Here is a 24,231-nt window from a genome sequence, read left to right as displayed (position 1 = left end):
TGTGCATCTGCTGCAGCCTCCCCAGGTGTGCATCTCCCCAGATGTGCATCTGCTGCAGCCTCCCCAGGTGTGCGTCTCCCCAGGTGTTCATCTGCTGCAGCCTCCCCAGGTGTGCATCTGCTGTAGCTTCCCCAGGTGTGCATCTGCTGCAGCCTCCCCAGGTGTGCATCTCCCCAGGTGTTCATCTGCTGCAGCCTCCCCAGGTGTGCGTCTCCCCCAGGTGTGCATCTCCCCCAGGTGTGCATCTGCTGCAGCCACAACCCCTCTCTGTGCTGCACGTGTAACGCAGGCACGGGACTCTTGTGAAGCTCCTCTCTTCAGCGCATTCTTGTTTTACCCCGTGATGCCTGCATGGCAGCAGCACTTCAGATCCAGCTTGATTCCTGATGGAGGGAGTAGTTAATTACAGAACTTTTAAAAGCTTTAAATAACCTCTCTTCGACGATCAAATAAAAATTAGAGCACAAAAGGGAGAGCTGAATGAGTTTTTTTTTAATATGTTTTAAATGCCAACTAAACGATTTAATAAAATAGCTATTAATACTGCTGATTTAAAGATCATAGTCTTGATCCTAAAATACTGGGGTGTGCTTCCTCACTAAGAAACTCCCTATCACGAAGTGAAATCGGTGTTAGGGGCCTCCAGTCCCATCTGCACTACCAGCTCCGTCCTGCAGGGGGCGGGTGTGCTGCTAACAGCCGCCTGCAGCCTGCGCTCTTCAGACTTTGGTTCCCGGAGCACGTGATTTCCAGGCGCTGATAGCGGGCGCCTGCGGGCAGTGGCTCCTTCCTGCTCTACTCGCAGAGACCCTGCAAGAGGGATGGTCCAGAAGTGGGAGACGAGGTCCTGGAGGCTGTTTAACATTGTAAGTTTTTGTCCGGCATTTTCCGGGGTACTTTCTTGTCTGAAGCAGGGATTAGCGTGCACACGTGCGTTCATTCTTGTATGTAGGGAACATGCACCTACGGAGAAAAGCACGGGTATGCAAAGCTGCCAAGTGACCCAGATTCTGCGCTGTTCTTGGATTGATGTCCGAATGCATTGTGGGATTCGTAGTCCTGCTTTTTCCACTAGAATTTAGCCTGACAGTTGCCAAAATGCGCCGGGAGTCCATAAGCCAGGGCTGGTGGTTTAAAGTCTGGCCAGACCCTGGGAGATTTGGCAGCTCTGCATACTTAATGGAGCCTTGCACCTAAAAGCAAACGCCCACAGACACCCAGAGAAGCATTAGGCAAGCTTTCTTGTATTTGTTGAGCTCATGACTATGAGCTGGTTTGTATACATAAATAGCTTTGCTTGCCTGGTTCAGATCCTGTTAACTTGATAGGAGGTTACTGGTGGAAATGCTCACCCATGTGTTAAATTTTAAACCAGACCACTGAGAATTGTGTGAAAAGTGAAATAAGTCCTTGCATTCATCTGCCTCTAGTTCAGCCCTGGGTTAAAGGGTGTGTTTGCTAAATGAGCCTCAGGCCTCTGAAAGAGACCAGCTAGGACAGTCAGATGCTGGGCAGCCCTAACACACCTGTGTGTAACCAAGAAGTCCCGTGTTCAGTTTGTTTTATAACGAAAACCCTCTGTGCAAACACAGCGGGAGACCCAACTTCCAATCATACTGACTACGATTATTTTTATGCCGGCTGCCTGGAACATAGAAATGATGGCAGAAAAGGGCCAAATGATCCATTCAGTCCGCCCAGCAGGCTTGTGGTAGTATCTGCCTTGCCGTACGGGTCACCCCCCATACTTATCAGTTTCCCAGACTGTAAAAGTCAGAGCCCTTGTTGGTTGCTATCTGAGTCCAATCCCCTGTTATCTCTTGCCGTTGAAAGAACAGGGGTCCCCAGTCTGGATTTAAGGAGTTCCACCACGAATCTACATGAACTCCATCTGCATGCATGCACCCTCCCCCTCCTCCACTGTATGGAAATATAACCTCATATATAGTCACTGTGAAACTCCTGAAAACCCAACTGGTTGTAGTCCTTGAGAACCAGATTGACCACTACTACTTAACATTGTTAACGCACTGCTAGACCTGTACAGAGACATATAAAAGGTAGCCCATGCTCCAAGGAGCTTACGGGCTAGTCAGCACTATAACATACATGCCAAATGAGAGTCCATCAGAAGTGTGTTTATGATAAGGAATTGTATAGGGTTTAAAAGCAGGTGAGATTTTTTTGGACTGTACTAGAATATGGCCAAAGATGCACTGAATCAGGAAGTCTGTCCCATGGCCTATGGTGCAATAAGGTGCAAAGCACGGATGTGGCATTGGCGATGGAGGAGTAGGGCACAGATAAGAGTGACTTGCAGGAAGAACAGAATTCACAAGGGAGAGACGAGAAGCTGCAGAGTGACTGCATTTGTAGAAGCATAAGAGAGAGAAGTTTGAACTGTATGCAGAAGCAGACAGGGAGGCAAGGTAGGATTTGGGGATCTCTAACCTTGAAAAATCCTATTTTGTTTGCTGCTGTGCTTTCTGCCTTTTAGAAGTTCAGTGTATTCCACCCAGAGAGAGAGAGAGAGCGCGCGTGTGTGTGTTATGTGTAATACAGCTACACCCGAGCAAACTCCACCCAAAGCAGGAAACGTTACCTAAGTGAGTCTAAATACAGTTGTGCTCATAAGTTTACATATCCTTGGCAGAATTTGTATGATGTGTAGTACTAAAAAAAAAACCAAACAAACGTGAGTGATCAGACAAAACACGTCTGTTATTTTCGATGTGTTTCAAATTAAAACTATTACGCATCACAGAACGACACCATCATTAAACAAACCATAGCAATAAGGGAAATGACTTATGAGCACAACTGTATCTGGCTCCACACTCGGGTAACATTTTGTGTTTGGGATAGAGTTTGCCGTGTGTGCTCGGCAGGAAGCATCGTGTCCCGCCTCCTTACTTGTCCCGGGCGGCTTTGGCCTACCTCTGCCATGCGCCACCAGTGCCAGGGTCCTCTCCACTTGGCGATGCCCAGGTCCCAGCCTGACATCTGCCCACAGCTGTGCTAGCAATGGCTGTAGCAAGCTTTGTGTGTCTGGATAACTGTACGCAAAGCGACCACTGTAGATACTGGGGGGAAAAAAACAAGAGCCCCCCTCCCTCTCTCTCCAAGGGCTGTGTCTTATGTAGTCTTCCAAAATGTTAGAACTGTAAACCATTGATGATCAGGTTTGGGAGAAAAATGCCGTGAAAACAGCAGTTCAGGAAGTACTCGCACTGAAGTCTTAAATTGAAACTGATTTTCCCATAGGAAATAAGGTTCCAACACTAAGGCTAGCAAAAGGCTGCTAGGCTGAGCGATGAGACACCTGCCTTTCCCAAAAGCTTTCACGTGGGTCTTGCTGACCTTTTCAGATGCTCATTAACGGGCACACTTTCCACTTGATATTTTTGGGTTTTTTTCAGGGAACAGCGTGCGCTCTTTTGCTGCACTGCAATCCTGCTAAAGTTAGTAGAGCTGGTGGCTGATAAACACCAGGAGTTGAGATATAAGTGAAGAAGGTGTCTTCTGCATATCTCCCACTCCTGATGTTAACCCTCCATCCTCGCCTCCCCCAATCGCCCCAACCCTGCTCTTCTCCAGTTTGTCACCACCTTCTGTCACTTACTCTGCTGGGGGGAAATGATGTGCCGGCTGCAGGAGGAGTGGCCGTGAGTGCAGAGCCAGCAGACGTGGGTGTGTGTGTGTGTGAGTGTGAGTGTCTGTCTGTCTGTACCTTGTAACTGATGGCGGTGGGAGACATTAAAGCTTATGTCAATGGGGGTGCTGCTTGCTAACGTTGGCGCCCTGCACCACCAGAGCCTTCAGCTGGGTCACAAACTAGATCCAGAGCAGGATGCAAATTAGAAGGTACGTAAGTGCGGAAAGTCATGGATTGCATGACATAATCAGGAGGACTTCCTGCAATTATAAGCGTAACGAGCAGACATAGGCTAAGTTGCCTTAATAACTACTCTTCTGAAAGAAAACTCCTAAGCCAGGAAGACGTTAGCAGGCATGCATCTTGGTCAGTATCTAGTGCTGAATTTCTATTGGATAAAAGGTGGTCTTTATATCGTAGATGTGTTATCAATAAGGGCAAAGTCTCCATATGGGTTTGTTTTGCGCATCTCATGACAGGAATGGACCTTTCTGATTGGATAAGATTTCGATCTCTCGACTTTATTATTAGTGCTGCTCTTAATTTTTGCATCGTGGCAAAGTGAGCGAGGTCATAGGATGTGTCAGGGGCACCCAATCTAGTCGGGTTTGTTTTTGTATCTTGGTCTCTGATTGCTTTTCCCAAGTGTTGTGTCACTGATGCTCTACAGAACATAAGATGTGCCATGCTGGGTCACACCAGAGACCCACTGAGCCCAGCATCCGGCCTCTTAACAGTGCCCAATTTGGACCCTACACACCTGGTAGACCCCAAAGAGTGGATCCATTCCTTGGTGCTCACTTCCAGAGATGAGCAAGGGCTTTCTCTAAGTCTCCCTGGCTTAATAACGATGGACTTTGCTTCCCGAAACTTGTCCAAACCTCTTTTAAACTCAGCTATGCCAGAAGCCTTCACCACATCCTCCGATAACAAATTCCACAACTTGGACTGTGCCTTGAGTGAAAAAATCCTTTCTCCAATTTATTTTAAATTTGCTGCCTGCTAATTTTAATGCAGTATTTCTTAGTTGCTGCGATATTAAGTCTGGGGAACCGAAATACATTTTTAAAAATAAGTGTGCAGGCGGTCAGGTTAGGAAAAAGGGGAGTTTAGTTTTAGGAGCGTCCGTTTTCCTAACCTGTGCACCGCGCCCGGGAGCGGGCGTTCGATCATGAGCACCCATTTAACGTGCGCCGATATCGCATTGGCCTGTTTATTTGTAAGCGAGTACCTTCTCCTGCCTTTCTCATGCTTGTTGCCCTGCTCTATACCTTTTCTACTTCTGTAGCTTTTTGGAGATGAAGGGACCTCAAGGTGGTGGTCTTGCAGTTTTCTGTCTTTACCATCTCAAAAAAGATATAGTTGTGATGGTGAAGGTACAGAGAAGGGCAACCAAAATGATAAGGGGATGGAACAGCTCCCCTATGAGGAAAGGCTGAAGAGGTTAGGGCTGTTCAGCTTGGAGAAGAGACGGCTGAGGGGGGATATGATAGAGGTCTTTAAAATCATGAGAGGTCTTGAACGAGTAGATGTGACTCGGTTATTTACACTTTCGAATAATAGAAGGATTAGGGGGCATTCCATGAAGTTAGCAAGTAGCACATTTAAAACTAATCGGAGAAAGTTCTTTTTCACTCAACGCACAATAAAGCTCTGGAATTTGTTGCCAGAGGATGTGGTTAGTGCAGTTAGTGTAGCTGGGTTTAAAAAAGGATTGGATAAGTTCTTGGAGGAGAAGTCCATTACCTGCTATTAATCAATTTTACTTAGGGAATAGCCACTGTTATTAATTGCATCAGTAGCAAGGGATCTTCTTAGTGTTTGGGTAATTGCCAGGTTCTTGTGGCCTGGTTTGACCTCTGTTGGAAACAGGATGCTGGGCTTGATGGACCCTTGGTCTGACCCAGTATAGCATGTTCTTATGTACCACAATGTCTGCTTTTCTTGCCTGGTTAGAATGAGCTCCCAATTTCTTTGCCCTTCTCCCAGGGTGGTGATACCAGTGGCTTTTTCTTATAGTGTAAGGTCTCCAGATGCGGATCCATTTATATGCATTTGCCAAGCAGGAAAGTTTTGAGACTTGGGCAACAAAAAAAATAAATAAATAAATTCCCAAGGTTGGAAAGGATCGGAAAGCCGGACCGTGTCCATGAGGCTTTGCTGTGCCCGGCCGCGCTAGCCATCCCTCGAGGCTGGGTGGCCCCTTTTGCCTTCAGCCCGCCCCTTTCCTGCCCGCTATAAAAGCGAGGCCCGCCCGCAGCCCCAGCACAGCTGGAATCCAGAGGCTGCGCCGAGCCAGCTGTGCTCTGCCGCCCCAGCAGGACCCTCCCGCCTCGTAAGTCTGGATCCGGGGGGATCCCCTACCCCCCTCCGCTGCTACTGAATGAGCCCAGGCAGAGAGGGCGCCGGGGCTGATTGTGCAGCTCCCGCGGGACTGGGACCGAGAGCTTCGCGGTTTCAATCCGGATCCGTAAAGCGAAGCTGAGGAATGAATGAACGCTGCGGAGCCTCCTCTTCGTGCCTTCTTTGGGTCTTGTTCCTGGATTAGAGTGAAACAAAGGGTGCGCCCGTTATGGGATGGCTTCCCCTTACCCCTTCTGTGTAAGAATCGCTCTTTTGTGAGCCCTTCCTGCTGTTTGATGACGAGCAGCACAGCAGCGCCCCCCGATTTTATACAAAACAGTGGATGTGCAGTTGTTTTCTAATTCTTAAACGCTTGTGACGGCGGGAATTAGAAAGGCAGGGGATCTTAAGTTTTGAGGTCATTTGATGAATCTAATATGCCTGTAAGGAGTGTAGTGCTTTTTCCGCTGTCTCCTGGGATGCGTAATGAGCAAGATGTAGTCTCTGAATCGTCTGAATTCATGTCTGAGTTTTCTTCTTAAAGGTACAGTATGATTCTTCATGGTCCTCCTCTTTCTTTAGGTCTTAAGTAATTACCTCGAATAATGCATTTAATCTTAACTGGGAAGTTCTGTCTTCCATGGGTGTAATGTGTGTGTTTTTTGGGGGGGGGGGGGGGGTGAGTATATTTGAGTCCAAATTGGAAGGTGAAGCCCAACTAGCTCCATCATATTTTTATTTATTTATTTTTTGTGAGAGGCTAATCCAGTCCTGGTTTTACCTCTTTGCATGGCTTGGTTTGTAGTTCTGATTTGTATTGCTCTAAGAAAAGCAGGAATTACCGGGGCAAGGAGGCATAAATCCTGACTGGATCAGACTGTGCTTTTGTGAGCTTACAAAAAAAATATCTTCAGCTGTCAGTGAAAGGCATTAAAACAAACCCCCCCTCTCTCGGTGCTTCTGGCAGGGGCCCAGCTCTTCAGGGAAAGGCGATTCCCAGCGGAACGGCAGTGCTTTCGGCTATGGGGGGTGAGGAATGGGGCCGCTGGGGCAGCTCCTCATGGAAACACTTCTGGGAGGTGTTTGAACAGCAGGGAAAAAAAGCAGTGGGCTTAGAAGAGTAAACTGTTCCTCTGTGAGCTGGAGCTGCTGGAACATGTGGCTCGTCCTGGACCTTTCTGTGCCCCGGCCCTCGCCCAGAGTTTTTCCTAGGGGTGGGTGCTAGTTTTGGGACTCTGTGTGGGCTTTTGTGGCTTGCTGCCTACAGATTCTCCAGGGCTTTTGTTTGTGCGGGACTGGAGCTTAGTAATGGGGCTATTACTGTTTCTCCATTTATTGCAGTAAGGAGCTGGTAGCACTGCTGACTGGGGGCTGCTTGTTATGGTTTCTGCTTCCCTCTTACATCAGGTCACTAATTATGTGTTTTTGGATGGAGTAACCTGTCTGTGCAGATGCTGTTAGTCCCAGCCAGATTCCTGTCTTCCGAGAAAAGCAGGCAGGTTACAGGAGTGGTTCCCAGAGTTGAGCCTGGAGGCATCCGGAAGTGAATATTGATAGGATATGTTCCATATTTAGGCTATTTTGAAAACTGAAGCTGGTTGTATTACAGCATGGCACCTTCTGTACCCCAGTTAGCCTCACGGGCAGGAGGAATCTATTGAGTTATTTTGTTTTTGTTCTTCTTGGCAGTTTTCTTACTTTTTCTAGAGGGACTGTGAGGGAGAAGCCTTTTGATGGTTTTGGGAATAAGAGAAGTTGATGGATTTCAGTATAAGTGACACCTGGCGTGTCTGAGGACACCTGAGAGGCTCCTGTGAGAGTGAAGGTTGGGGTCCTGGTCATTCCCAGCCTGGATCAAAGGTCGGTGCCTTGGTCCGCCCGAGATCCGGGTCCCGTGAGAGAGTGGAAGGAAGCGGAGGCTGTTCCTGTATTGCACCAAGGTTTGGTGGTTGGAAGATGTTTTGACAAAACAATTGGCCCAGGTCTGAGTTTCTTTCTCTGTTGTGACATCCTGTGGTATATGGGAGCTGGGCAGGGCCGCAGAAAAGGGCCACGCGGCCTAGCTCATCTGCCCATCTCTGCAATCCCTCCCTGGGAGATCCCCCTGGGTTTACCCCAGGCTTTCTGGAACTCGGATCCTGCTCTTGTCTCTTCCACCTCCACGGGGAGGCAAGAAATATTTCCTCAGATTACTCCTCCGTGCCCCTCCCAGGGTCTGGTTGCCGCGTGACTTGCAGATTGTGTCTGCTCGGTCCGGCGGTAAATATGGCTCTCCTCAAAGTGACTTGTGCTAGGAAATCTTCCCAATGTCCGCTCGTGCAAGACTCTTCTTTGTCTGTTGCCCCGGTGGGGGGCAGGGAGTTGTTTCACCAGTGCCCATCAGGTTTAACTCGCACAATTGATTTTTCTGGACGATGGAACATTTTACGGACACAATTTTTTTTTTTTTTTTTGGCCATTGCCATTCTGTGGACAGGTCGAGTGGCTCTGCCGAGATTCTCCCAGATGTAATCTGAGTCTGAACTCCCAGCCCTGGAGAGCCGGTGCCCCCATGGCTCAGGACATTTTTACTGCCCTGGAGTTATTTTAAGGGCCCTGCCGTTTGTTTTTCTTTACTGATTGCAGCTCCGGTGGTTGTCCTGCTTCAAATGGGGTAAGAGTGTGTAAGGGGGCAGATTTAGGGATTGGGCAAAACCGAACCCCAGGCTCTCCGGCTGGCTTCTTACCACGGGCTTCGAAGTTGGGCCTTTCCTACTATTTCTGAAAGATGGGTGGAGGGGAACTGTAGAAAAGCAGAAAAACCTTGTGTGCAATTGCTACTGGAGGCACAGTCCAAAAATTGTGAGCCGGGACACACCGATAGGAGCCACAGTGGCACCGATGCCAGGAGCAGGCTAAGCTTCAGCCCTGGTATTTGGCACCCTGGGCAGTTGCCTAAGCCTAAATCCGGGCCAGTCATGGGGGGGGGGGGGGGGGGAGGAGGGACAGGAGAGGTGTGATGTCATTAAACAGCTGGATTATCTGTGCAAACCTGATGTGGCTGCAGCGCTAGCTGAGCCTTCTGTCAAGCTGACCTGACGATGTAGAATGGAAGCAGTAATTTAGTGTCCGCCATGTTAACGGTGGCAGCGCTTCCAAAACAGTCACCATGTGTCTCTAACTTCAGGGGGGATGGGGGGCGGGAGGCTGGGAAGCTCCCCCACTCTTCATTGCTCGGCACTGAGAGATGAGCAGTTCCCTCTTCTTCCCAGATTGCTTTATTTATGTATTTCTCTTTACAGGCTCTTATATACCACCCGTATCGGGGTACCTTGCTGGGCGCTTTACAGTATCATAACAAAACGCAAGGAATACACAAAAACAGCAGCTGTTAAACAAACAAGACAAGGCAATAAACATGTAGCAACAGGCATACAATGAGCAAAACCAGGAGGGTTCAGCGAATTCACTTCTGCACTGGCTGAGGCCTGCCACAGCTGTTTGCATTCTGGTTTATTCTGCACGGCTAGTAAAGCTCCAGATCTGCCCTCCCAATGGATAGAAGAAGCCAATGGGCAGCTGTAATGGAGAAATGCTACTAATTCTGAGCCGGACTTTCCACTAGCGCAGACTCTGCATGGGAGCCAACTTCTCACACATTGCCCCTTCCTGGACACAGTGAAGGCATTTGCTCAGCATTGGGGGTGCTCGGGCACCCACACTGTAGCCACAGAGATGGCACCTATGCTGCGGAGTGAGAAGCTATTTGCACATCTGTTTCCTGCAAGAGAGGAGGGCTTTTTGGCCAGGCTTCAAATCCTGGCTCTTCTGTGCTTCTGTCTAACCTAGAACAAGTTACTGTAACTCCCAAGAAGCCGATGTACTAAGCCGTGAATGGCTTCACAAGTGTCTAAGCAGGTTAAAAGGGCAAATGCATCCATAATTGCGATTGGAAATTTTAATGCACACAACTTGCTGTTTGAACGTGTGTAATTTGTGTGTGTGTGTGTGTGAAGCCATTCACAGACATTATGCTAAATTAATGAGCTGAAAAATCATGCAAATTGGCTCATTTGTGATTCAGCAAAATTACACACGCACAGTTTAGCAAAAGTGGAATGTTTTGCAAAACGTAAGAACACCTCAGGAAGGAGTAGTTGCATTTGACTCTCATTTAAAGTTTGTGATATTGTGCAAACTTAACTTTTATCGCAAGAGAAATGTTGCTAAACTGATCCGAGTATTATTTGAATGAGCCATTTTGGGGAGAGAAAGCTGGCAGCTTAACGCGTCTGGCTCCAAGTTTCACTTGACTAAGCTGGGCCTGTGGTAAGCGTTCCAGCGCCTCCATCCCAGGGGTGGCAGCGTGAGTCTTTCTGAGGCGCTGCGATGCTAAAGGAGATTCTGGTAGTCAAATGGCCGGCGTCCTTCATTTGTCCTGCAGTCCTGAGCCCGTGTGCCCAATCCGGCACCTGAGAGTCGCAGCGAATAATTCGGGTGTAGTAGGTAAGGGACGCTTTGGGGGTTTAGGGAACTATTTGAGGGTGGCCCTGGGGCTGGAGACTTGTAATATTCTAAGAGCTGTTAGCCCGAACATTGGAATCGTGTGTTAACGTTTTATTATTATTATTTCTTTATTAATTTTAAACCGGTATAAATCAAGAAACCTTTTGACATTGGAATCAGATGGAACAATACACATAATATGCATGAGTAAAAAAAAATTACAAAAAGAAATTGAAACTTTGTCCCATTCGTATATAAAGCACAATGGAGGAGAAAATGCAATGAAACAGTAATAGGAACAATTCCTAGCCATTATATATCTGGCTCGTACATATTGCATCCCAGCAAGTCGAAAGTTGATTCTGGAGAAACTTTTGTAATTGCTCAGGATTGTAGAAAACATATTTGACACCACCCAAACTGATACTGCGCTTACATGGGAAGTGCCTAAGGAAAACTACCTTCAAACGCGATAATCCCACTGTCTTTATCTGGGAGCTGTTTACGCCTACTCTGCGTAGCTTTAGAAACATCGGGGAATGCTGCAGTCCTGTTACCAAGAAAAGGCTTCTCTCACTAAGGCATTTCTATGGGGAAAAAGCCTTGAGGAATCGGGCCCTTAATTTGAAAAACCGCGATAACGTCGCATTTTTAAATCAGATTCTAAGGCGTAAACGACAAGTAAAGTAGCTCCCGGGACACTGATTCCTGAGATTCAGGCACCACAGTGCCCATTTCGCCATTCCCAGTCAACGAATCTGCTCTGGCTGAGGCTTGGGCTAAAGGCTCCCCGATGTTTCTAGCTGAGAGAGAAAATGCATTAATTATAGAAGGAAGAAACTCCGTCTAAAATCTCCTTAACGTGTCCAAGGATGTAATATGCCTGCTTACAAAATAAAGGCTTCGGCTTCTTCCTAACACGCAAAGTCCTGCTTTCCCCTTAAAACCTCTGGTAACCTATTCCAGGCTCCTGGGCCTGCAAATGAAGCCTCCCGCAACCTCTAGTCCTGCAGGGAGGGATCCTCCAGGTGACGTTGAAGCTTTGGAACATAATGGATGAGCGTTCTCATTTATGAATTATGCTAATAGTTTAAAGAGAGCCCTCTTTTTGTGCTGAAAGGCAGTGCAAGCCTTCGGTTTCAGAGAAATGCCCTCACAATATCCGGTACCTGCGGTAATCCTGGCAGCCGCGTTCTGTGCCGGTCGTAAGACACGGGGAACATGTTTTATCCTGGGGCGTCCCATTTCCATGCCGCGTCCCTGGGGGGAGGAGGCATTCCTAGGTTTACGAGAACTTTTCTGCTCCTTTTCTCACTCCAGGGTTGCTGGGAGCAGAGTCCAGTCCCCCGTGTGCTCCCACAAAACTGCTCTGCTGCATCCCAGGCGGCGTAAATTAGGTTGAATGTAGCACCCCCCCCCCCCCAATTGTTTTGAAAAGTTGCCTCATATCCTTCCTGCTGGTGAGTTACTATTTCTGTTTATACTGCTTGTGGGCGCTGGGACGATGGCGTGAGTGGCATGGCTTTAATTTCTCACTGCTGTCAGCCTCAGGAAATGGGGCAAGACTCTCTCTCTTCTCTCTCTGCTCTCGCTCTCTTCGCTCCTCTCCTCTCTCTTCTCTCCTCTCTCTCGCTCTCTTGCTTCAGCACACTGGGGTTTCCTGCCTCACTAGCATTTCTGTCATCCCTCTCGCTCCAAGTGAGTTATTTCAGCATTTTGTGGTGGTGATGGTTTTCGGAGGTTTGCGTGGTTGTAGTAGAAAATTGGCGATGAATTTTGGCATCGATTTTTTTTTTTTTTTTTTTTTTGCTCCCATCCCGGTGCGCGCATTCTGCGCGGTGCTGAACCCTGGACGTCTGGGTGGACGTAACCTGCCTCGGTTTGGTAGGGACCTTTTGTCTTTTTGAAACGGAAAGCTGTGGGGTCGGTTTCTGCCTCCTGATTTATTGTAGGAGGCAGGCTGCACAGAAACGTTTAAAGTGATGTTACCAATACTGCGAGCTCTCTCACTTTGGCACGATTTCACGCTGTTCTGCATCATTTCTTTTTTTGTTTCATGTGATTTTTACGATGTATGGTTTCTGTTCACCGCCTTGGGCCCGTGGTTTCGGTCATCCAGAAATACCAATTCATGAATACAGAACCGCTATTGTGCGTCTTGCTAGAGACCAAGCGACTGCTGTCTTTTTTTTTTTTTTTTTTTGTTCTGCACTTTCACCTTTGCCCTTTGTATGCTGGAAGATTGTGAAGAATGAAATGCACAATAAATGGGGGGGGAGGGGAAGAAAAGAGGCAGTTATAAAGCAATCGGCAGATACAGGAAGCGAGACCGTCTCGCGCTTCCGTAAGGTGCAGCGGTGAAACTTTGCACGTCCTTGCTTGAGGTGCTCGGGAGGAAGGCCTTGCACTAACTCGCTGGGGGTCTGAATTTGCCCATGAACGTGTTTTTTGGGGGGGGTTTTTTTGCATACGACCTCTGCGTCCTGTTCGCAGCAGGGTATTGCATGTCCCCAATATTCAGATTATGCTGTTACTATGCTTAGTTTGTGATGTCGCTTTTCTGTGTTGCTCTAGGGCCCGTTCGTCTGAGCGGCAAGGATGGTCCTGCTCAAGGAGGCCGGGCAGCTGAACCCTGCGCACGCTCTGTTCGAGCGCTTCCTCCAGGCCCAGCAGTGCAAGGAGACGCTGGGCACCTTCCAGGAGCTCTGCAAGTGCCTGCAGCTGGAGCACGAGCCCGGCGGGCACCTGCACTTCTACAACAAACTCAAGTCCAAGCTCAACTACTGGAAGGCCAAGGCCCTGTGGACCAAACTGGACAAGAAGGCAGGACACAAGGACTACAGTCAGGGGAAGGCCTGCAGTAACACCAAGGTAAGAGCTTGGGGAAGGAGGCCACTGAGCAGCAGTAGCCAAGGGACGGCTTTCTCTAGCCCGAGGAAACTTTTTTTTTTTTGCTTTCTTTTTCCAGTGCCTGGTGATTGGAGCTGGTCCCTGCGGACTCCGCACGGCCATCGAGCTGGCCTTCCTTGGAGCCGAGGTGGTCGTGGTGGAGAAACGCGATACCTTCTCTCGCAACAACGTGCTGCACCTTTGGCCGTTCACTATCCTAGACCTGCGAGCGCTGGGAGCCAAGAAGTATTATGGCCGCTTCTGCTCGGGGTCACTGGACCACGTCAGTACGTATGGGGGTGTGCGCTGGGATCCCTCTTTCAAGGACAGGAGGGGATAATGCCACTTTGGGCAAACGTTTTGGATAGATAAGGTGGGGTAATTAATAATAGAATAGGTGGATGCTGAGGATCAGGAAGTGAAGCTGCTTCTATGGTCTTCATGGCCTGTGGTGGTAAGGGATGCTGCGCCAGGAGGGATGGGTGGGGAATGATGGAGAGGCAGGTTTTCATATTAGTTAAAAGGCAGGAGTGAGAATCTAGTGAGAGAGGGTGCATCCTGAATCAGGATAAGTCACTAGCTGGCTATTCATTCAGATAAGGGAATTATAAGCCCCGCGCTATGGGGGATCTTTTTCAAAATGTTCATGGAAGCTGCTTCCTGTGCACTTCTACGCGTGCTGCAGAGAGGTGTTTCCGGGGGTGGGGGGTGGAGTTGGGGGCAGGGCCACCGTTTATTCGCTTGCTTTCGGTTTTTCGGAGGTATGCGCATGAACGTTCTCTCTCTACATGCGTGTGCACCTGCGCCGCGCTAGGGTCCGCGCGGCCCCGTTAATTTTCAAAGCAGACGTACGCACATAAGTCTGCTTTGAAAAATCCGGGCTGTGCCTTTCGCCCCCCCCCCCCCCCCCCAGCGTGTGCTGTTCTAAAACTGGACTCCTGCCCGCTGACCTCTTGTCTCCTCCAGGTATCCGTCAGCTGCAGCTGATCCTGCTGAAAGCCGCCTTGATCCTGGGCGTGGAGGTCATCACTGGTGTGCAGTTTAAGGGGAGCCTTCCTCCCCCGGCGGGGGCACGTGAGCCGGGTAAGGACCTGCCCTTGGATTTGCAGGCAGGCGGCACCGCCGGCTGGGGCAGAGAGGGGCGTGGCTTGTTAGCGGACCACGTCTCCTCCTGTCGTGGTGTCCCACTGCGTGCGAGGGAGGGGAAAATGACATTCTTATGTATTTACTCTGTTTTTTAATCCATCTCTTGTGTGACCCTGCTGAACAAGAGGCCTTTGTGCTCCCTGTATTTGTTTTTCCTGTCTTGGGATGGGGTCAGAACACACAAACTCCCAAGATGCAAAAGGATGAGGCGAGTGCAGAATAAAATCTCGCTGTGGGTGGATCCTTTCTGGAGAAGGCCAAACAGAATCGTATCATAAATCCAGGACCAGCGGTTCCCGAGCCTGTCTTGGTGGGAGGGAAACCCCCCCCCCCCCCCCCTGACGGTCAGGTTTTCGGGATATCTGCAGAGAGACATGCATGAGAGAGATGAAATTTGCCCGCATTGCATTCAGTCTCGCGCATATTCGCCGCGGAGGTGTGAAAACCTCACCCGCAGGGAATTGCCAGGACAGGCTTGGGAGCCACCGGTCTAGCGGCCTGATAATTTGTCCCCTTGAAAAGCAGTTCGTTAAGCACTGAGGGACCAAAATTCACAAGGGTTTATCCGGCTAACCTTTTTGAAATCAGCCAAGATTTGAATCCTCTTTCTCTTCCCGCCCCTGCTCCGCTGAGCGGTTACATTTTCACTGGATAACCTTTGCTCACCTTTTCTAGCGGTGGCGCTGGGGTAGGGCTGAGTTTTATCCGGTTAATGGTGGCTAGAAAAATTCCTGTCCCAAAGTTAACCGAATAAAAAAACCTAGCGCCCTAGGAGAGACCAAGTGTTCCGTCTCCGCTGCCACAATATCTTAAAAATAATTGAGGCCAACCGAGCGATGCTTCTCACCACCCCCATTTACTTATTTACCTGCTTTTCTACAAAAGCTGCAGGCGGGCACAGAACACACAACAACATTTTAAAAAGGCATCCTCTACTTAAAGAAATTGTGTGCCGAAATCAAGCTCTTCCCTGCCCCCCCCTCAAAGTGTCCTCCCCATTTGAGGGTGGAGGAGGGGCTCTTATCGCCTCCATGTCAGAGTGCAACGAGCACGTCCATACTCTGTGCTGGTAGCTGTCAGCGCTACGGACGCTTAACCCCCTCCGGCGACCCCGTAATGCTAGGAGCCTCGACCTCCACCGGTGAGGCGTTTTTGGCATGTAGTTTTTTTGGAGGGGGGGGGAGATCATCGCTTGGTCAGCAATGTTTATTGTATAAATTGGGAGGCTGGGGAGGGGCTGCTGGGCTACCATTGTAAATATTTTGGGTAGGGGAAGGGGCTGCTGGCTCGGATAGAATAATTTTACATTTTGTGTGTATGGGGGGGGGGGGTGATTACTGCTAGATTTTTGTTGTAATTGTTTCAGTTCCCAATGAGCCGTGAGTGGCGAGGTTACCTCGATAACATTTTCCGGGTAACTTTAGCAGAGTATATGCTCAGACCGTGCGGTTAGGGGCTGAATATCAGGGATATGTCTGCCAAGTGCATTGAACTGCCTGCCTTTCCCTCTCGGCAACTGCTGGAATAAAACAGGAGAAAAGATCACCCCCCCCCCCCCCCCCCCAGATATTTCTACCTTTTCAAAAGGATCAGGAGCCTGCAGAAAGGCCCTCGATATATCTGACGCTGATGACATCATTGGAGGTGATGAATTTGCCGTGCATTAAGCTGTGGGGACGGGGACAGGGGGGCCGTGCATTGCAGCAGTAACGCGTCTGCACCTGCAGCGGGGCTTTCGCCCCAGTTGAAGGCAGGTCAGGAGATGTCGGGGGGCCTTTTCCGCCCGGAAGGTGCCGTGCTGCGGGCTGTGAGGACAAAACGCCGCCCGCTGTCCTAATGCTCTGACTCTGTCTGCAGGGAGGGGCTGGATGGCGTCCTTCCACCCAAACGTGCCTCGCCTCCGCCAGTTTCAGTTCCACGTCCTCATCTCGGCCGGAGGAAGCAAATTCATTCCAGAAGGTAAAAAATATTTCTTCCTCTCAAAACAGAGTCCAGCCTCCCCCCACCCCCAGCCCCTTCCGTTTCAGGCATATTGGGGGGTGAAGGAATGAGAGACATTTCAGAGCAGGGAAGATTTGAAGGCCCCGCTGTGTGTGTGGGGGGGACCTTCCTTGATTCCCTTCACCTCCTGTGCTCGCCCTTAGACGGGGAATTCCTGACCATGTGACCGCTCTGGCACGGGCTCCGTGTCGGCGTTGCTCACGGGAGGGTTTCTGGGGTGACCCGCGTCCTTTTTCAGCGAGAGAGTAGCGTGGGGCTGGTTTCATAAACGGATACGCGAGGGGCTCTTCGCATGAATTCGTTTCTAAACGGCAGCTGCGGAGTTTCACAGCTCTCGTTGGGTTATTTGTAGAGAAAAGCTGATGGAAGCAGGGCTCCAAAGCTCCCACCTGTGAGAACTCTCCGAATTCCCCCCCCTACATCCCAAATGTACCTCCCCCCACCCACCTGTGCAGCCTGAAGTCTGTGTTGGCCCCAGGCGTGGCCCTGCGGACGGGGCTTTCAGTTCTAGGAGCTGATGCTGACATTCCTGCTGGTTTTCTGCTCCATCTGATGAGGTTTCCTTTCCCCCAATGTCCTACAGGGTCTCACTCATGTTAGTGGGGGGGAGGGTCTTCTGTCACTTCTGTTACTCATGAGCAAAGGAAGAACTCTGACAGAACTGGAGTGCTCGCAATGATTTTTTAATTTTTCAGAACAGATTCAGTTCTGGTTTCACTCAAACCCCATTGCATGCTGGGCAGTGCACTGCTTTCCCTCGCAGAAGCAGAGGTATAAATTTTGTGAATGCACGGGGGGAAACGAGGACTGGTTAGTCCATCCTGAAAAAAAATGGAGCCGGGTGGTAACACCTAATGCCAGGAGGAGCCCTTCCTCGGGGTCACTTCGTAAAGTCATTTCTCGGCACCTTTTTTTTTTTTTTTTTGAAGGTTCATCCAAAGGAGACAGAGAATGAAGCTTGGACTTCATGCCCCATTTTCTATGACTCTGACTGGACCCAGTCGGGAATGGGCCCAAGTCTCTTCCTCGCACATGCTCCTCACTCTCCATTTTTCTCGCTAGGCTTTAAGCGGAAGGAGATGCGGGGGAAGCTGGCCATCGGCATCACCGCCAATTTCATCAACCGCAACACATCAGCTGAGGCCAAGGTGGAGGAGATTAGCGGTGTCGCTCGGATCTACAACCAGAAGTTCTTCCAGAATCTCTTTACCAAGACAGGTCTGGTTATGTTCTCTATCTGTAGGCTTCTCCAGGAGGTCATAGATAGAGCTGGGCTAGAACCTTTCTCTCTCATCCTTAGATCCAACACAATGAACTAACCCTCTGGAGATAAGTCAGAATGAGATCTTAGGGTATTTGATCTCCTAAATTACTTTTATTTGATTTATAATCCACTTTTCCAACAGCTTAAAGCAGAAATACAGCAAAACATATCAAGGTCCATATTCAAAAGGGTTTGTTTTCCTAAGTTTAGGGATTAGCCAGACAAACCTGGGGTTAAAATGTCCCCCGTACCTCTTGACTAGATATATTTTTTACCCTGATGTCAATGTGTACTGTCCACAAGGACTCAAAGATCCTTTTCCTGGGTGGTGACTCCCAATATGGAACCCAGCATTCTGTACCTGTAGTTGGGATTATTTTTTTTCCTAATGTGCATCACTTTGTACATCTTCCACATTCAATTTCATTTGCCATTTATGTATTTAAAGACTTTTATATACCGGTATTAGTAGGAGACATCATACCGGTTCACATTTGAACAGTAAGGCTTGGAAAGTACATGTTAACAGGGGGTAGGAACTGGGAGAGGGATAACAAGGTGCAGCGTAGAAATATAGATTTATAAGAATATAACTGCTGTACTGGGTCCATCAAGCCCGATATCCTGTTTCCAACAGTGTCCAAACCAGGTCACAAGTATCTGGTAGGGTTGTGCATTCATCACATTCGTTTCGGTGGTTGCGCATGTACCTCACCGACTTTCTAGTACTCGTGGGAAAACAGTATGTGTGTAGTTTTAATAATGAGATACACACATTCTCCATTTTTCTGAATGTACTAGAAAGTTGGGGGGTATATGCATACCTGCCAAAATGGATATGATGAATGCACATCCCTAATATCTGGCAGGATCCCAAGTAGATAGATGCCATGCTTCCCCATCTCCTCCTGCAGCAACTCACGATTTGCTGCTGTTTTAACGAGTTTGAAACATTTTGTCATCTGCAGATTTGATCACCTCACTTGCTGTTCCCTTTTCAGATCATTTATGAATAAGTTAAACAGCACTGGTCCCAGTACTGGTCTCTGTGGTACTCCACTAACGACCTTTCTCCATTTGGAAAACTGACCTCCGTTTCCTGCCTTAACCGTTCACCAATCCACAGCAGGACTCTGCCCCGATAAAACAGAAAAGGCGGTTCTAGCTGGTACTTTGTTGTTTCTTCTTGTGATGTTTTCTTTATTTTTCACACATGCAGGTATCGATTTGGAAAACATTGTTTACTATAAAGATGATACTCATTATTTTGTAATGACTGCCAAGAAGCAGAGCCTGATAAAGACTGGAGTCATTTTACAGGTGGGGAAGGAGCCTTGCATTCTGTCACAAGGGAAATGATTTGTGCCACTGGCCTTCCTCCTTTTTTTTTTGGCCCTGCAGTTTCGCCCTTGACCTGCATTTCCTTTGGCGGTTCAGCTCAAGTCGTCACCGTTGAGTGATGGCTGACGCTCCCTCCCTCCAGGAAACTGTGGCCGTTTGATGTCTCTGACTACTTTAAAACTAACTCAAATGAACTGGGGAGACTCTGGCCAGTCCTGAATTTTTTATCTTTTAAATTCCCGTCCCTGAGCATTCTAGATCTTGCTTATCTTGTTTTCATCATTTAAGAAGCAGGACTACATATCCCAGCATGCTTGGACTGGAGAGTTGAAAATCCCTGATAGACCGGAGCGAGTCTCTGCTTCCTTTTATTTCTTTATTTTTTTGGTTGTGGCAATTGTCCATGGTGCGAGTGGGGAATAGCAAGAGCCATATACCAGGATCCATTATTGGATTTTCCACCTTCGAGGTCGCTGGGCTTCCCCTCCACCAGCTGGGTTCTGATGCCAGGCAGCAAACCTGCTAATTCTTCCTCTTTCCCCCAGGATAAATCTGACACGGAGAGCTTACTGTCTCCTGAGAACGTGAATTACGAGGCGCTGCTCCGATACGCCCGGGATGCTGCCAACTTCTCTACCAATTACCAGCTGCCGCAGCTGGAGTTTGCCCTCAACCATCGGAAGCGCCCAGACGTGGACATGTTTGACTTCACCTGCATGTACCGTGCAGAGGACGCCGCCATGGTGCACGAACGCAACGCCACCCGGCTGCTCGTTGGGCTGGTGGGAGACTGCCTGGTAGAGGTCAGAATCTCTGTTCTGCATGCCCTGAGCCCATCTCCTGCTTTGTATGTCTGGAGGACCCTGGGCACTGGGTGGCTTGTGGAAAGCGATGACTTTTTATTTATTTATTTATTTATTTATTTGGCACGTGGTCCTTACTTGAAGATAAACTCTTTTTTTTTCCGCTCTTTGCCTCTTCTTGCCCTGTCTCTGCCATCAGTCCACTTTGTTTTGTTCCTGTCTTTTTTTTTTTTTTCCCCATGAGTTTATGTAAAATTGTTCCTCCCTCCTGTTGGAAGTTGGGCGATTGATTGTGCCTTGCATTCGAAACCTGTGCCGTCTGGCTACACGTAGCGAGCTTTCCTGATGCTTTGGCTGTAAAGCCTCCTCGGGCACTGGTTTAGATGAAATCTATATTATCCTCGTCGAACCAAAACCTCGACTGGCTTCCCAGGCCCATGTGGGTTTGAGAGATGTGTTTGGTATTATGTAAAAAAAACAAAGTGGAGCTTTCACATGGCCTTTTGTGACCCCACTGGAAAAAAATGGATAGGACCAAATTCATTAAAAAAAGAAACGGGGAGGAGGAAGCTTTGACTAGGCCGGGGGTGCTCAAACCGGTCCTACGCCCGCCCCCCCCCCAGCCAGTCTGATTTTTCAGGATAGTGCATGCAAATAAATCTCATGCAAATTCATTAGGGATATTCTGAGAATCGGACTGGCTGGGGGTGGGGTGGAGACCGGTTTGAGCACCCCCGGCCTAGTCAATAGAGTAAGCGGCCAAAGTGCGCGTTGGCATCACGACTTCTGGTGCAGTGGATGCCGCCCATAGTACGGGCTGGGCCTCTGGGGACCCTCGGTCTGTGCGCCTGCGTAGTTTTAAGGATCTCTTAAAAAAAAAACCCAAAAAAAAACACCCCACAACTTGAGCCTCACAATTTTTTTTAGATTAATCTTTTTCTGAAAAACTTAGTTTGTGGGAAGGGGGCTTATCACTTTTGCCTCAGTGTAAACCTTACTTCAGTTCCTCCCCCCGCCCCCAGATGTCTATGCCATTGGGTAGAGGCATCTTCTCACTGCCGGATCTGGGGTATTTTTCTGCACAGCAGCTGCCGTCGCTTGGGCTCTGTCTCAAGAGACGTGAAGTTGCAGCAGGGTTTTAAAACTCCAGCACACAATTTGTTTATGCGATTGGCCTCTCTGAAGACCCCTCAGGCAGACCCCCAGCCCCCCTCTAAAGCACCCGTGTCTTCCACAGCCAGACTGAATTTACAAGGCCTCGGTGCGGTTATGTACTGGATGCCTGCCTGATCCCGTTGGCATAAGCCGCCAGGAGTCAATAGATGGAGATTTATTATCGGGATAGTAACGACATAGGGGAAGTGCTGGAGGGGTAGGCGTGGGCCTGCCGGTGACTGAGGCTGAAATGAGAGCCAGGTTTGGATCCTGTCCCCCTCCCCCATGGCATCCTGCACCAGCTCAGACGGAGCAGGCCCGTCAAACCTATCCTTATCGAGGGCCCCTGAAAGGGGAATCGAAAAGCCTGACCCCCATGGCCTGGACCCGGGTGATAAACATGAGGTTGAGGGCCTGGGTTTCTACCTTTTGGTGGCTTCCCTCTTACCTGGTGCCGGTGCCACCCTACATCTGACCTTTTCTGTGGTAAGCACCCCTCCCTTCTATGTCTATATGTTTGAATGTTCAAGGTGAACGATGACAGCTTGTTTGTTTTTTACCTTTTGTTTAATCTGTGTGTGCTTAGAGGACTGAATCATATGATAGATCAGTAATGTGTAGGCTCCACCTCTTCTTTCAGGAAGACAGAGCTTCTGCCACGCCCCGAACCCCTGGGTACCCACTGTCCCCTTTCTGGAATGCACGAGTTGTATCCGAGAGGGGAGGCTGAATGTTCCCCGCTGAGAGGTGACTCTCTCTCTCTCTCTCATATTTCGTGATCTGGTTTGCAAGGCCTGGGGCGGGTGATGTGCATGGAACCCACAGGTGAACGCAGCAGATTCTCTTGGGCAGGAAAGGAACAGCTTTTCCCCCCCCCTGCCCTCTGATCCACCCCTGGACCTCTATGCCCAGCCCTAAATACCTTAAATAAATAAATGACAAACTCCCTTTCTCCTCCTTGGGGTGCAAAGCACTGGAGAGCAGCAGGACGTGGATTGCTCTGCTGGCGCTAGACCCTGGAAAACAGCTCCAGGTGTGAAACCGCACGTCCTGTTGGTCGCCGCGCGTCCTCAGGAGTGAAATAGGTAGGAGATAGGTCTTGGTTTTTGCCAATTGTAGGTTTGTTTGTTTTTTTTCCTCTCTCTCTGTAGCCATTCTGGCCACTGGGCACTGGTGTGGCACGGGGCTTTCTGGCCGCTTTTGACGCGGCCTGGATGGTGAAGAGATGGGCAGCGGGTGCTCCACCACTGGACGTTCTGGCCGAGAGGTAAGGGATACTTGGCGACCGCGTGACAAACATGGCGTGACAGTTTTAAGGTCTGAAGGCTTCTCTTGTCCCTGGAGGTCTTTCAGCAAATAAACTGGGCGAGAGCTTTTTGAAGCTTTTTGAAGCAGCTCCTGGTCGATTGGCTTTGCCTTTTGAGATGAGTAGAAAAGGTCGCGCACCCTCGGTCGTGCATTGCTGTAGAGCTACAGGTTTCTCCCTTGCCTCCTCAGGGAGAGTGTTTACCAGCGTCTGTCCCAGACGTCTCCTGACAATACCAACAAGGACATTGCTAGCTACAGCATTGACCCTACCACCCGCTACCCCAACCTCAACCTGCAAGCCATCAAGCCCAGCCAGGTAAGCCGAGCCGTGCTTCGGGGGAAGGCTGCAGTGCAGTCTAAGTATCTGCTCTTCTCATGAAGGCGGTCACCTTACGGTCAAGGCAGGGGTCACAACGAAAGTAACTGCATGTCTGGCATTACGGGGGTAAACGGGGCTACCTGCGGTTACTGTTCCAGGTCCGCCACTTGTACAACAAAGGGAGCGTGGAAGTGGACCGCGGCTCGTGCGAGGAGCGGAATGAAAGGGCAATGTTCTCTCAGAAAGGTCAGTGTGGCGCTGCCAGGCCTGGGCATTTTTTAACGTCCTTTGTTGCTCCTGAGTGCTTCCCTTACACGTTGCACTGAATTTTTGTGGCAATCCTGCTACGGTCTGATAGTGAGGGGTCAGAAGTGCTGCAGTCTGGCCTGGGGACGTGGGGGGTTATCGTTTCAGCTCCTGGAAGCGTGTCCGGCCTTGCTTGCACGAGGGACTCCAGTTGTGTTTTCGGCTGCTCTGCTTACATGGCGAATCGCATGAGGGGCTGTATTTATTTATAAAGCCGTGCTGGCTGAGGCCTGTGATAGCACAGGTGCCCCGGTCAGAGAGCCCCCTCTGTGCCTCCTGCTCTCATCATTCTCCCCCCCTGTCCTCAGACTCTCTGGGCGTTTACGATGAGCTGCTGAGCTGGTGTCAGAAGCAGACGGCAGGCTACCGCAACGTCAAGGTGACGGACCTCACTCATTCCTGGAGGAGTGGCCTGGCCTTGTGCGCGCTGATCCATCACTTCAGGCCCGACCTCATGTAAGCACCACATCACCAGGGAGGGGATAGCAGCCAGATGCTCGGGTGGCTGTTCGCTTGTGAGACATCGCTAAAAAAAAAAAAAATCCAGTTACTGATCCTGGAGGCAGGGTTGGGGGGCGAGAAGTGCTTAAAAAGCATGCGAGTGGACGCGGTTTCACCGAGAGGGTTCACCGAGGGCATCTGGAATAGACTTTTACGGAGGTGAGGAGGAACCAGAATTGTGACCAAATTCAGGCCTTCTCGGGTCAGGAATAAAAGGGCCTTTTAGTGGCAGAGCAGAGGAGGGAGGAGATCAGTACAGAGGGGGAGAGCCAAGCAGATCCCCCTCCTGTCTGCCGCCTCTGCTTCTCTCCCCCTCTGCCACCCCCTTGGGCTTGGATGCACGGACTGGGCCTCGTGAACGGCTCCAGGATGGATGACTGTAAAGGTTTTTCCTTCCGCAGAGATTTTGACTCCCTGGACCAGGGAGCTGCTGCCAGGAATAACCAGCTGGCCTTTGACGTGGCGGAGCAGGAGCTGGGCATCCTGCCCGTCCTCACCGGCGCAGAAATGGCGGCCGTGTCAGAGCCAGACCGGCTCGGCTTGGTCACTTACCTGAGCCAGTTCTATGAAGCTTTCCGAGACGCTGCTGTCCTCTCTCCTCATCCTCCAGGTAAGGGGCAAAGTTCGGCCTTTGCTCGTGCATTAAATTAAATAAACCAGGAGAAATGGGAATGGAATTTAGATAGGAAAAAAGACCAGATTAGTTGCAGGCGCC

General features: G+C 49.6%; 1 protein-coding gene across 6 annotated transcripts in view; it reads left to right on the top strand.

The window, feature by feature from the left end:
• Positions 1–713: 713 nt before the first annotated feature.
• The window catches only part of MICAL1 (microtubule associated monooxygenase, calponin and LIM domain containing 1), a 38,683-nt gene continuing 15,165 nt past the window's right edge, over positions 714–24,231 (top strand). For 2 of the 6 annotated variants that reach the window (XM_029572851.1, XM_029572846.1), the window contains exons 1-13: positions 714–866; positions 13,058–13,354; positions 13,452–13,659; positions 14,339–14,455; positions 16,376–16,477; positions 17,582–17,737; positions 19,003–19,103; positions 19,670–19,927; positions 22,234–22,349; positions 22,580–22,706; positions 22,868–22,955; positions 23,324–23,471; positions 23,918–24,126. In XM_029572851.1, the coding sequence (XP_029428711.1) occupies positions 13,082–13,354; positions 13,452–13,659; positions 14,339–14,455; positions 16,376–16,477; positions 17,582–17,737; positions 19,003–19,103; positions 19,670–19,927; positions 22,234–22,349; positions 22,580–22,706; positions 22,868–22,955; positions 23,324–23,471; positions 23,918–24,126 (1,903 nt within the window). In that variant the 5' untranslated portion in view covers positions 714–866; positions 13,058–13,081. Of the gene's footprint in view, positions 867–5,932; positions 5,991–6,411; positions 6,543–9,311; positions 10,484–12,122; positions 12,182–13,057; positions 13,355–13,451; positions 13,660–14,338; positions 14,456–16,375; positions 16,478–17,581; positions 17,738–19,002; positions 19,104–19,669; positions 19,928–22,233; positions 22,350–22,579; positions 22,707–22,867; positions 22,956–23,323; positions 23,472–23,917; positions 24,127–24,231 lie in introns of those variants that run through there. The other 4 variants (XM_029572847.1, XM_029572848.1, XM_029572849.1 and 1 more) reach the window with 4 other exon arrangements.

The sequence above is a fragment of the Rhinatrema bivittatum genome, chromosome 12, assembly GCF_901001135.1.
Source record: "Rhinatrema bivittatum chromosome 12, aRhiBiv1.1, whole genome shotgun sequence".
Lineage (NCBI taxonomy): Eukaryota > Metazoa > Chordata > Amphibia > Gymnophiona > Rhinatrematidae > Rhinatrema > Rhinatrema bivittatum.
Note: the sequence above shows the minus strand (reverse complement) of the source record. Positions and strands in the feature narration are given on the sequence as shown.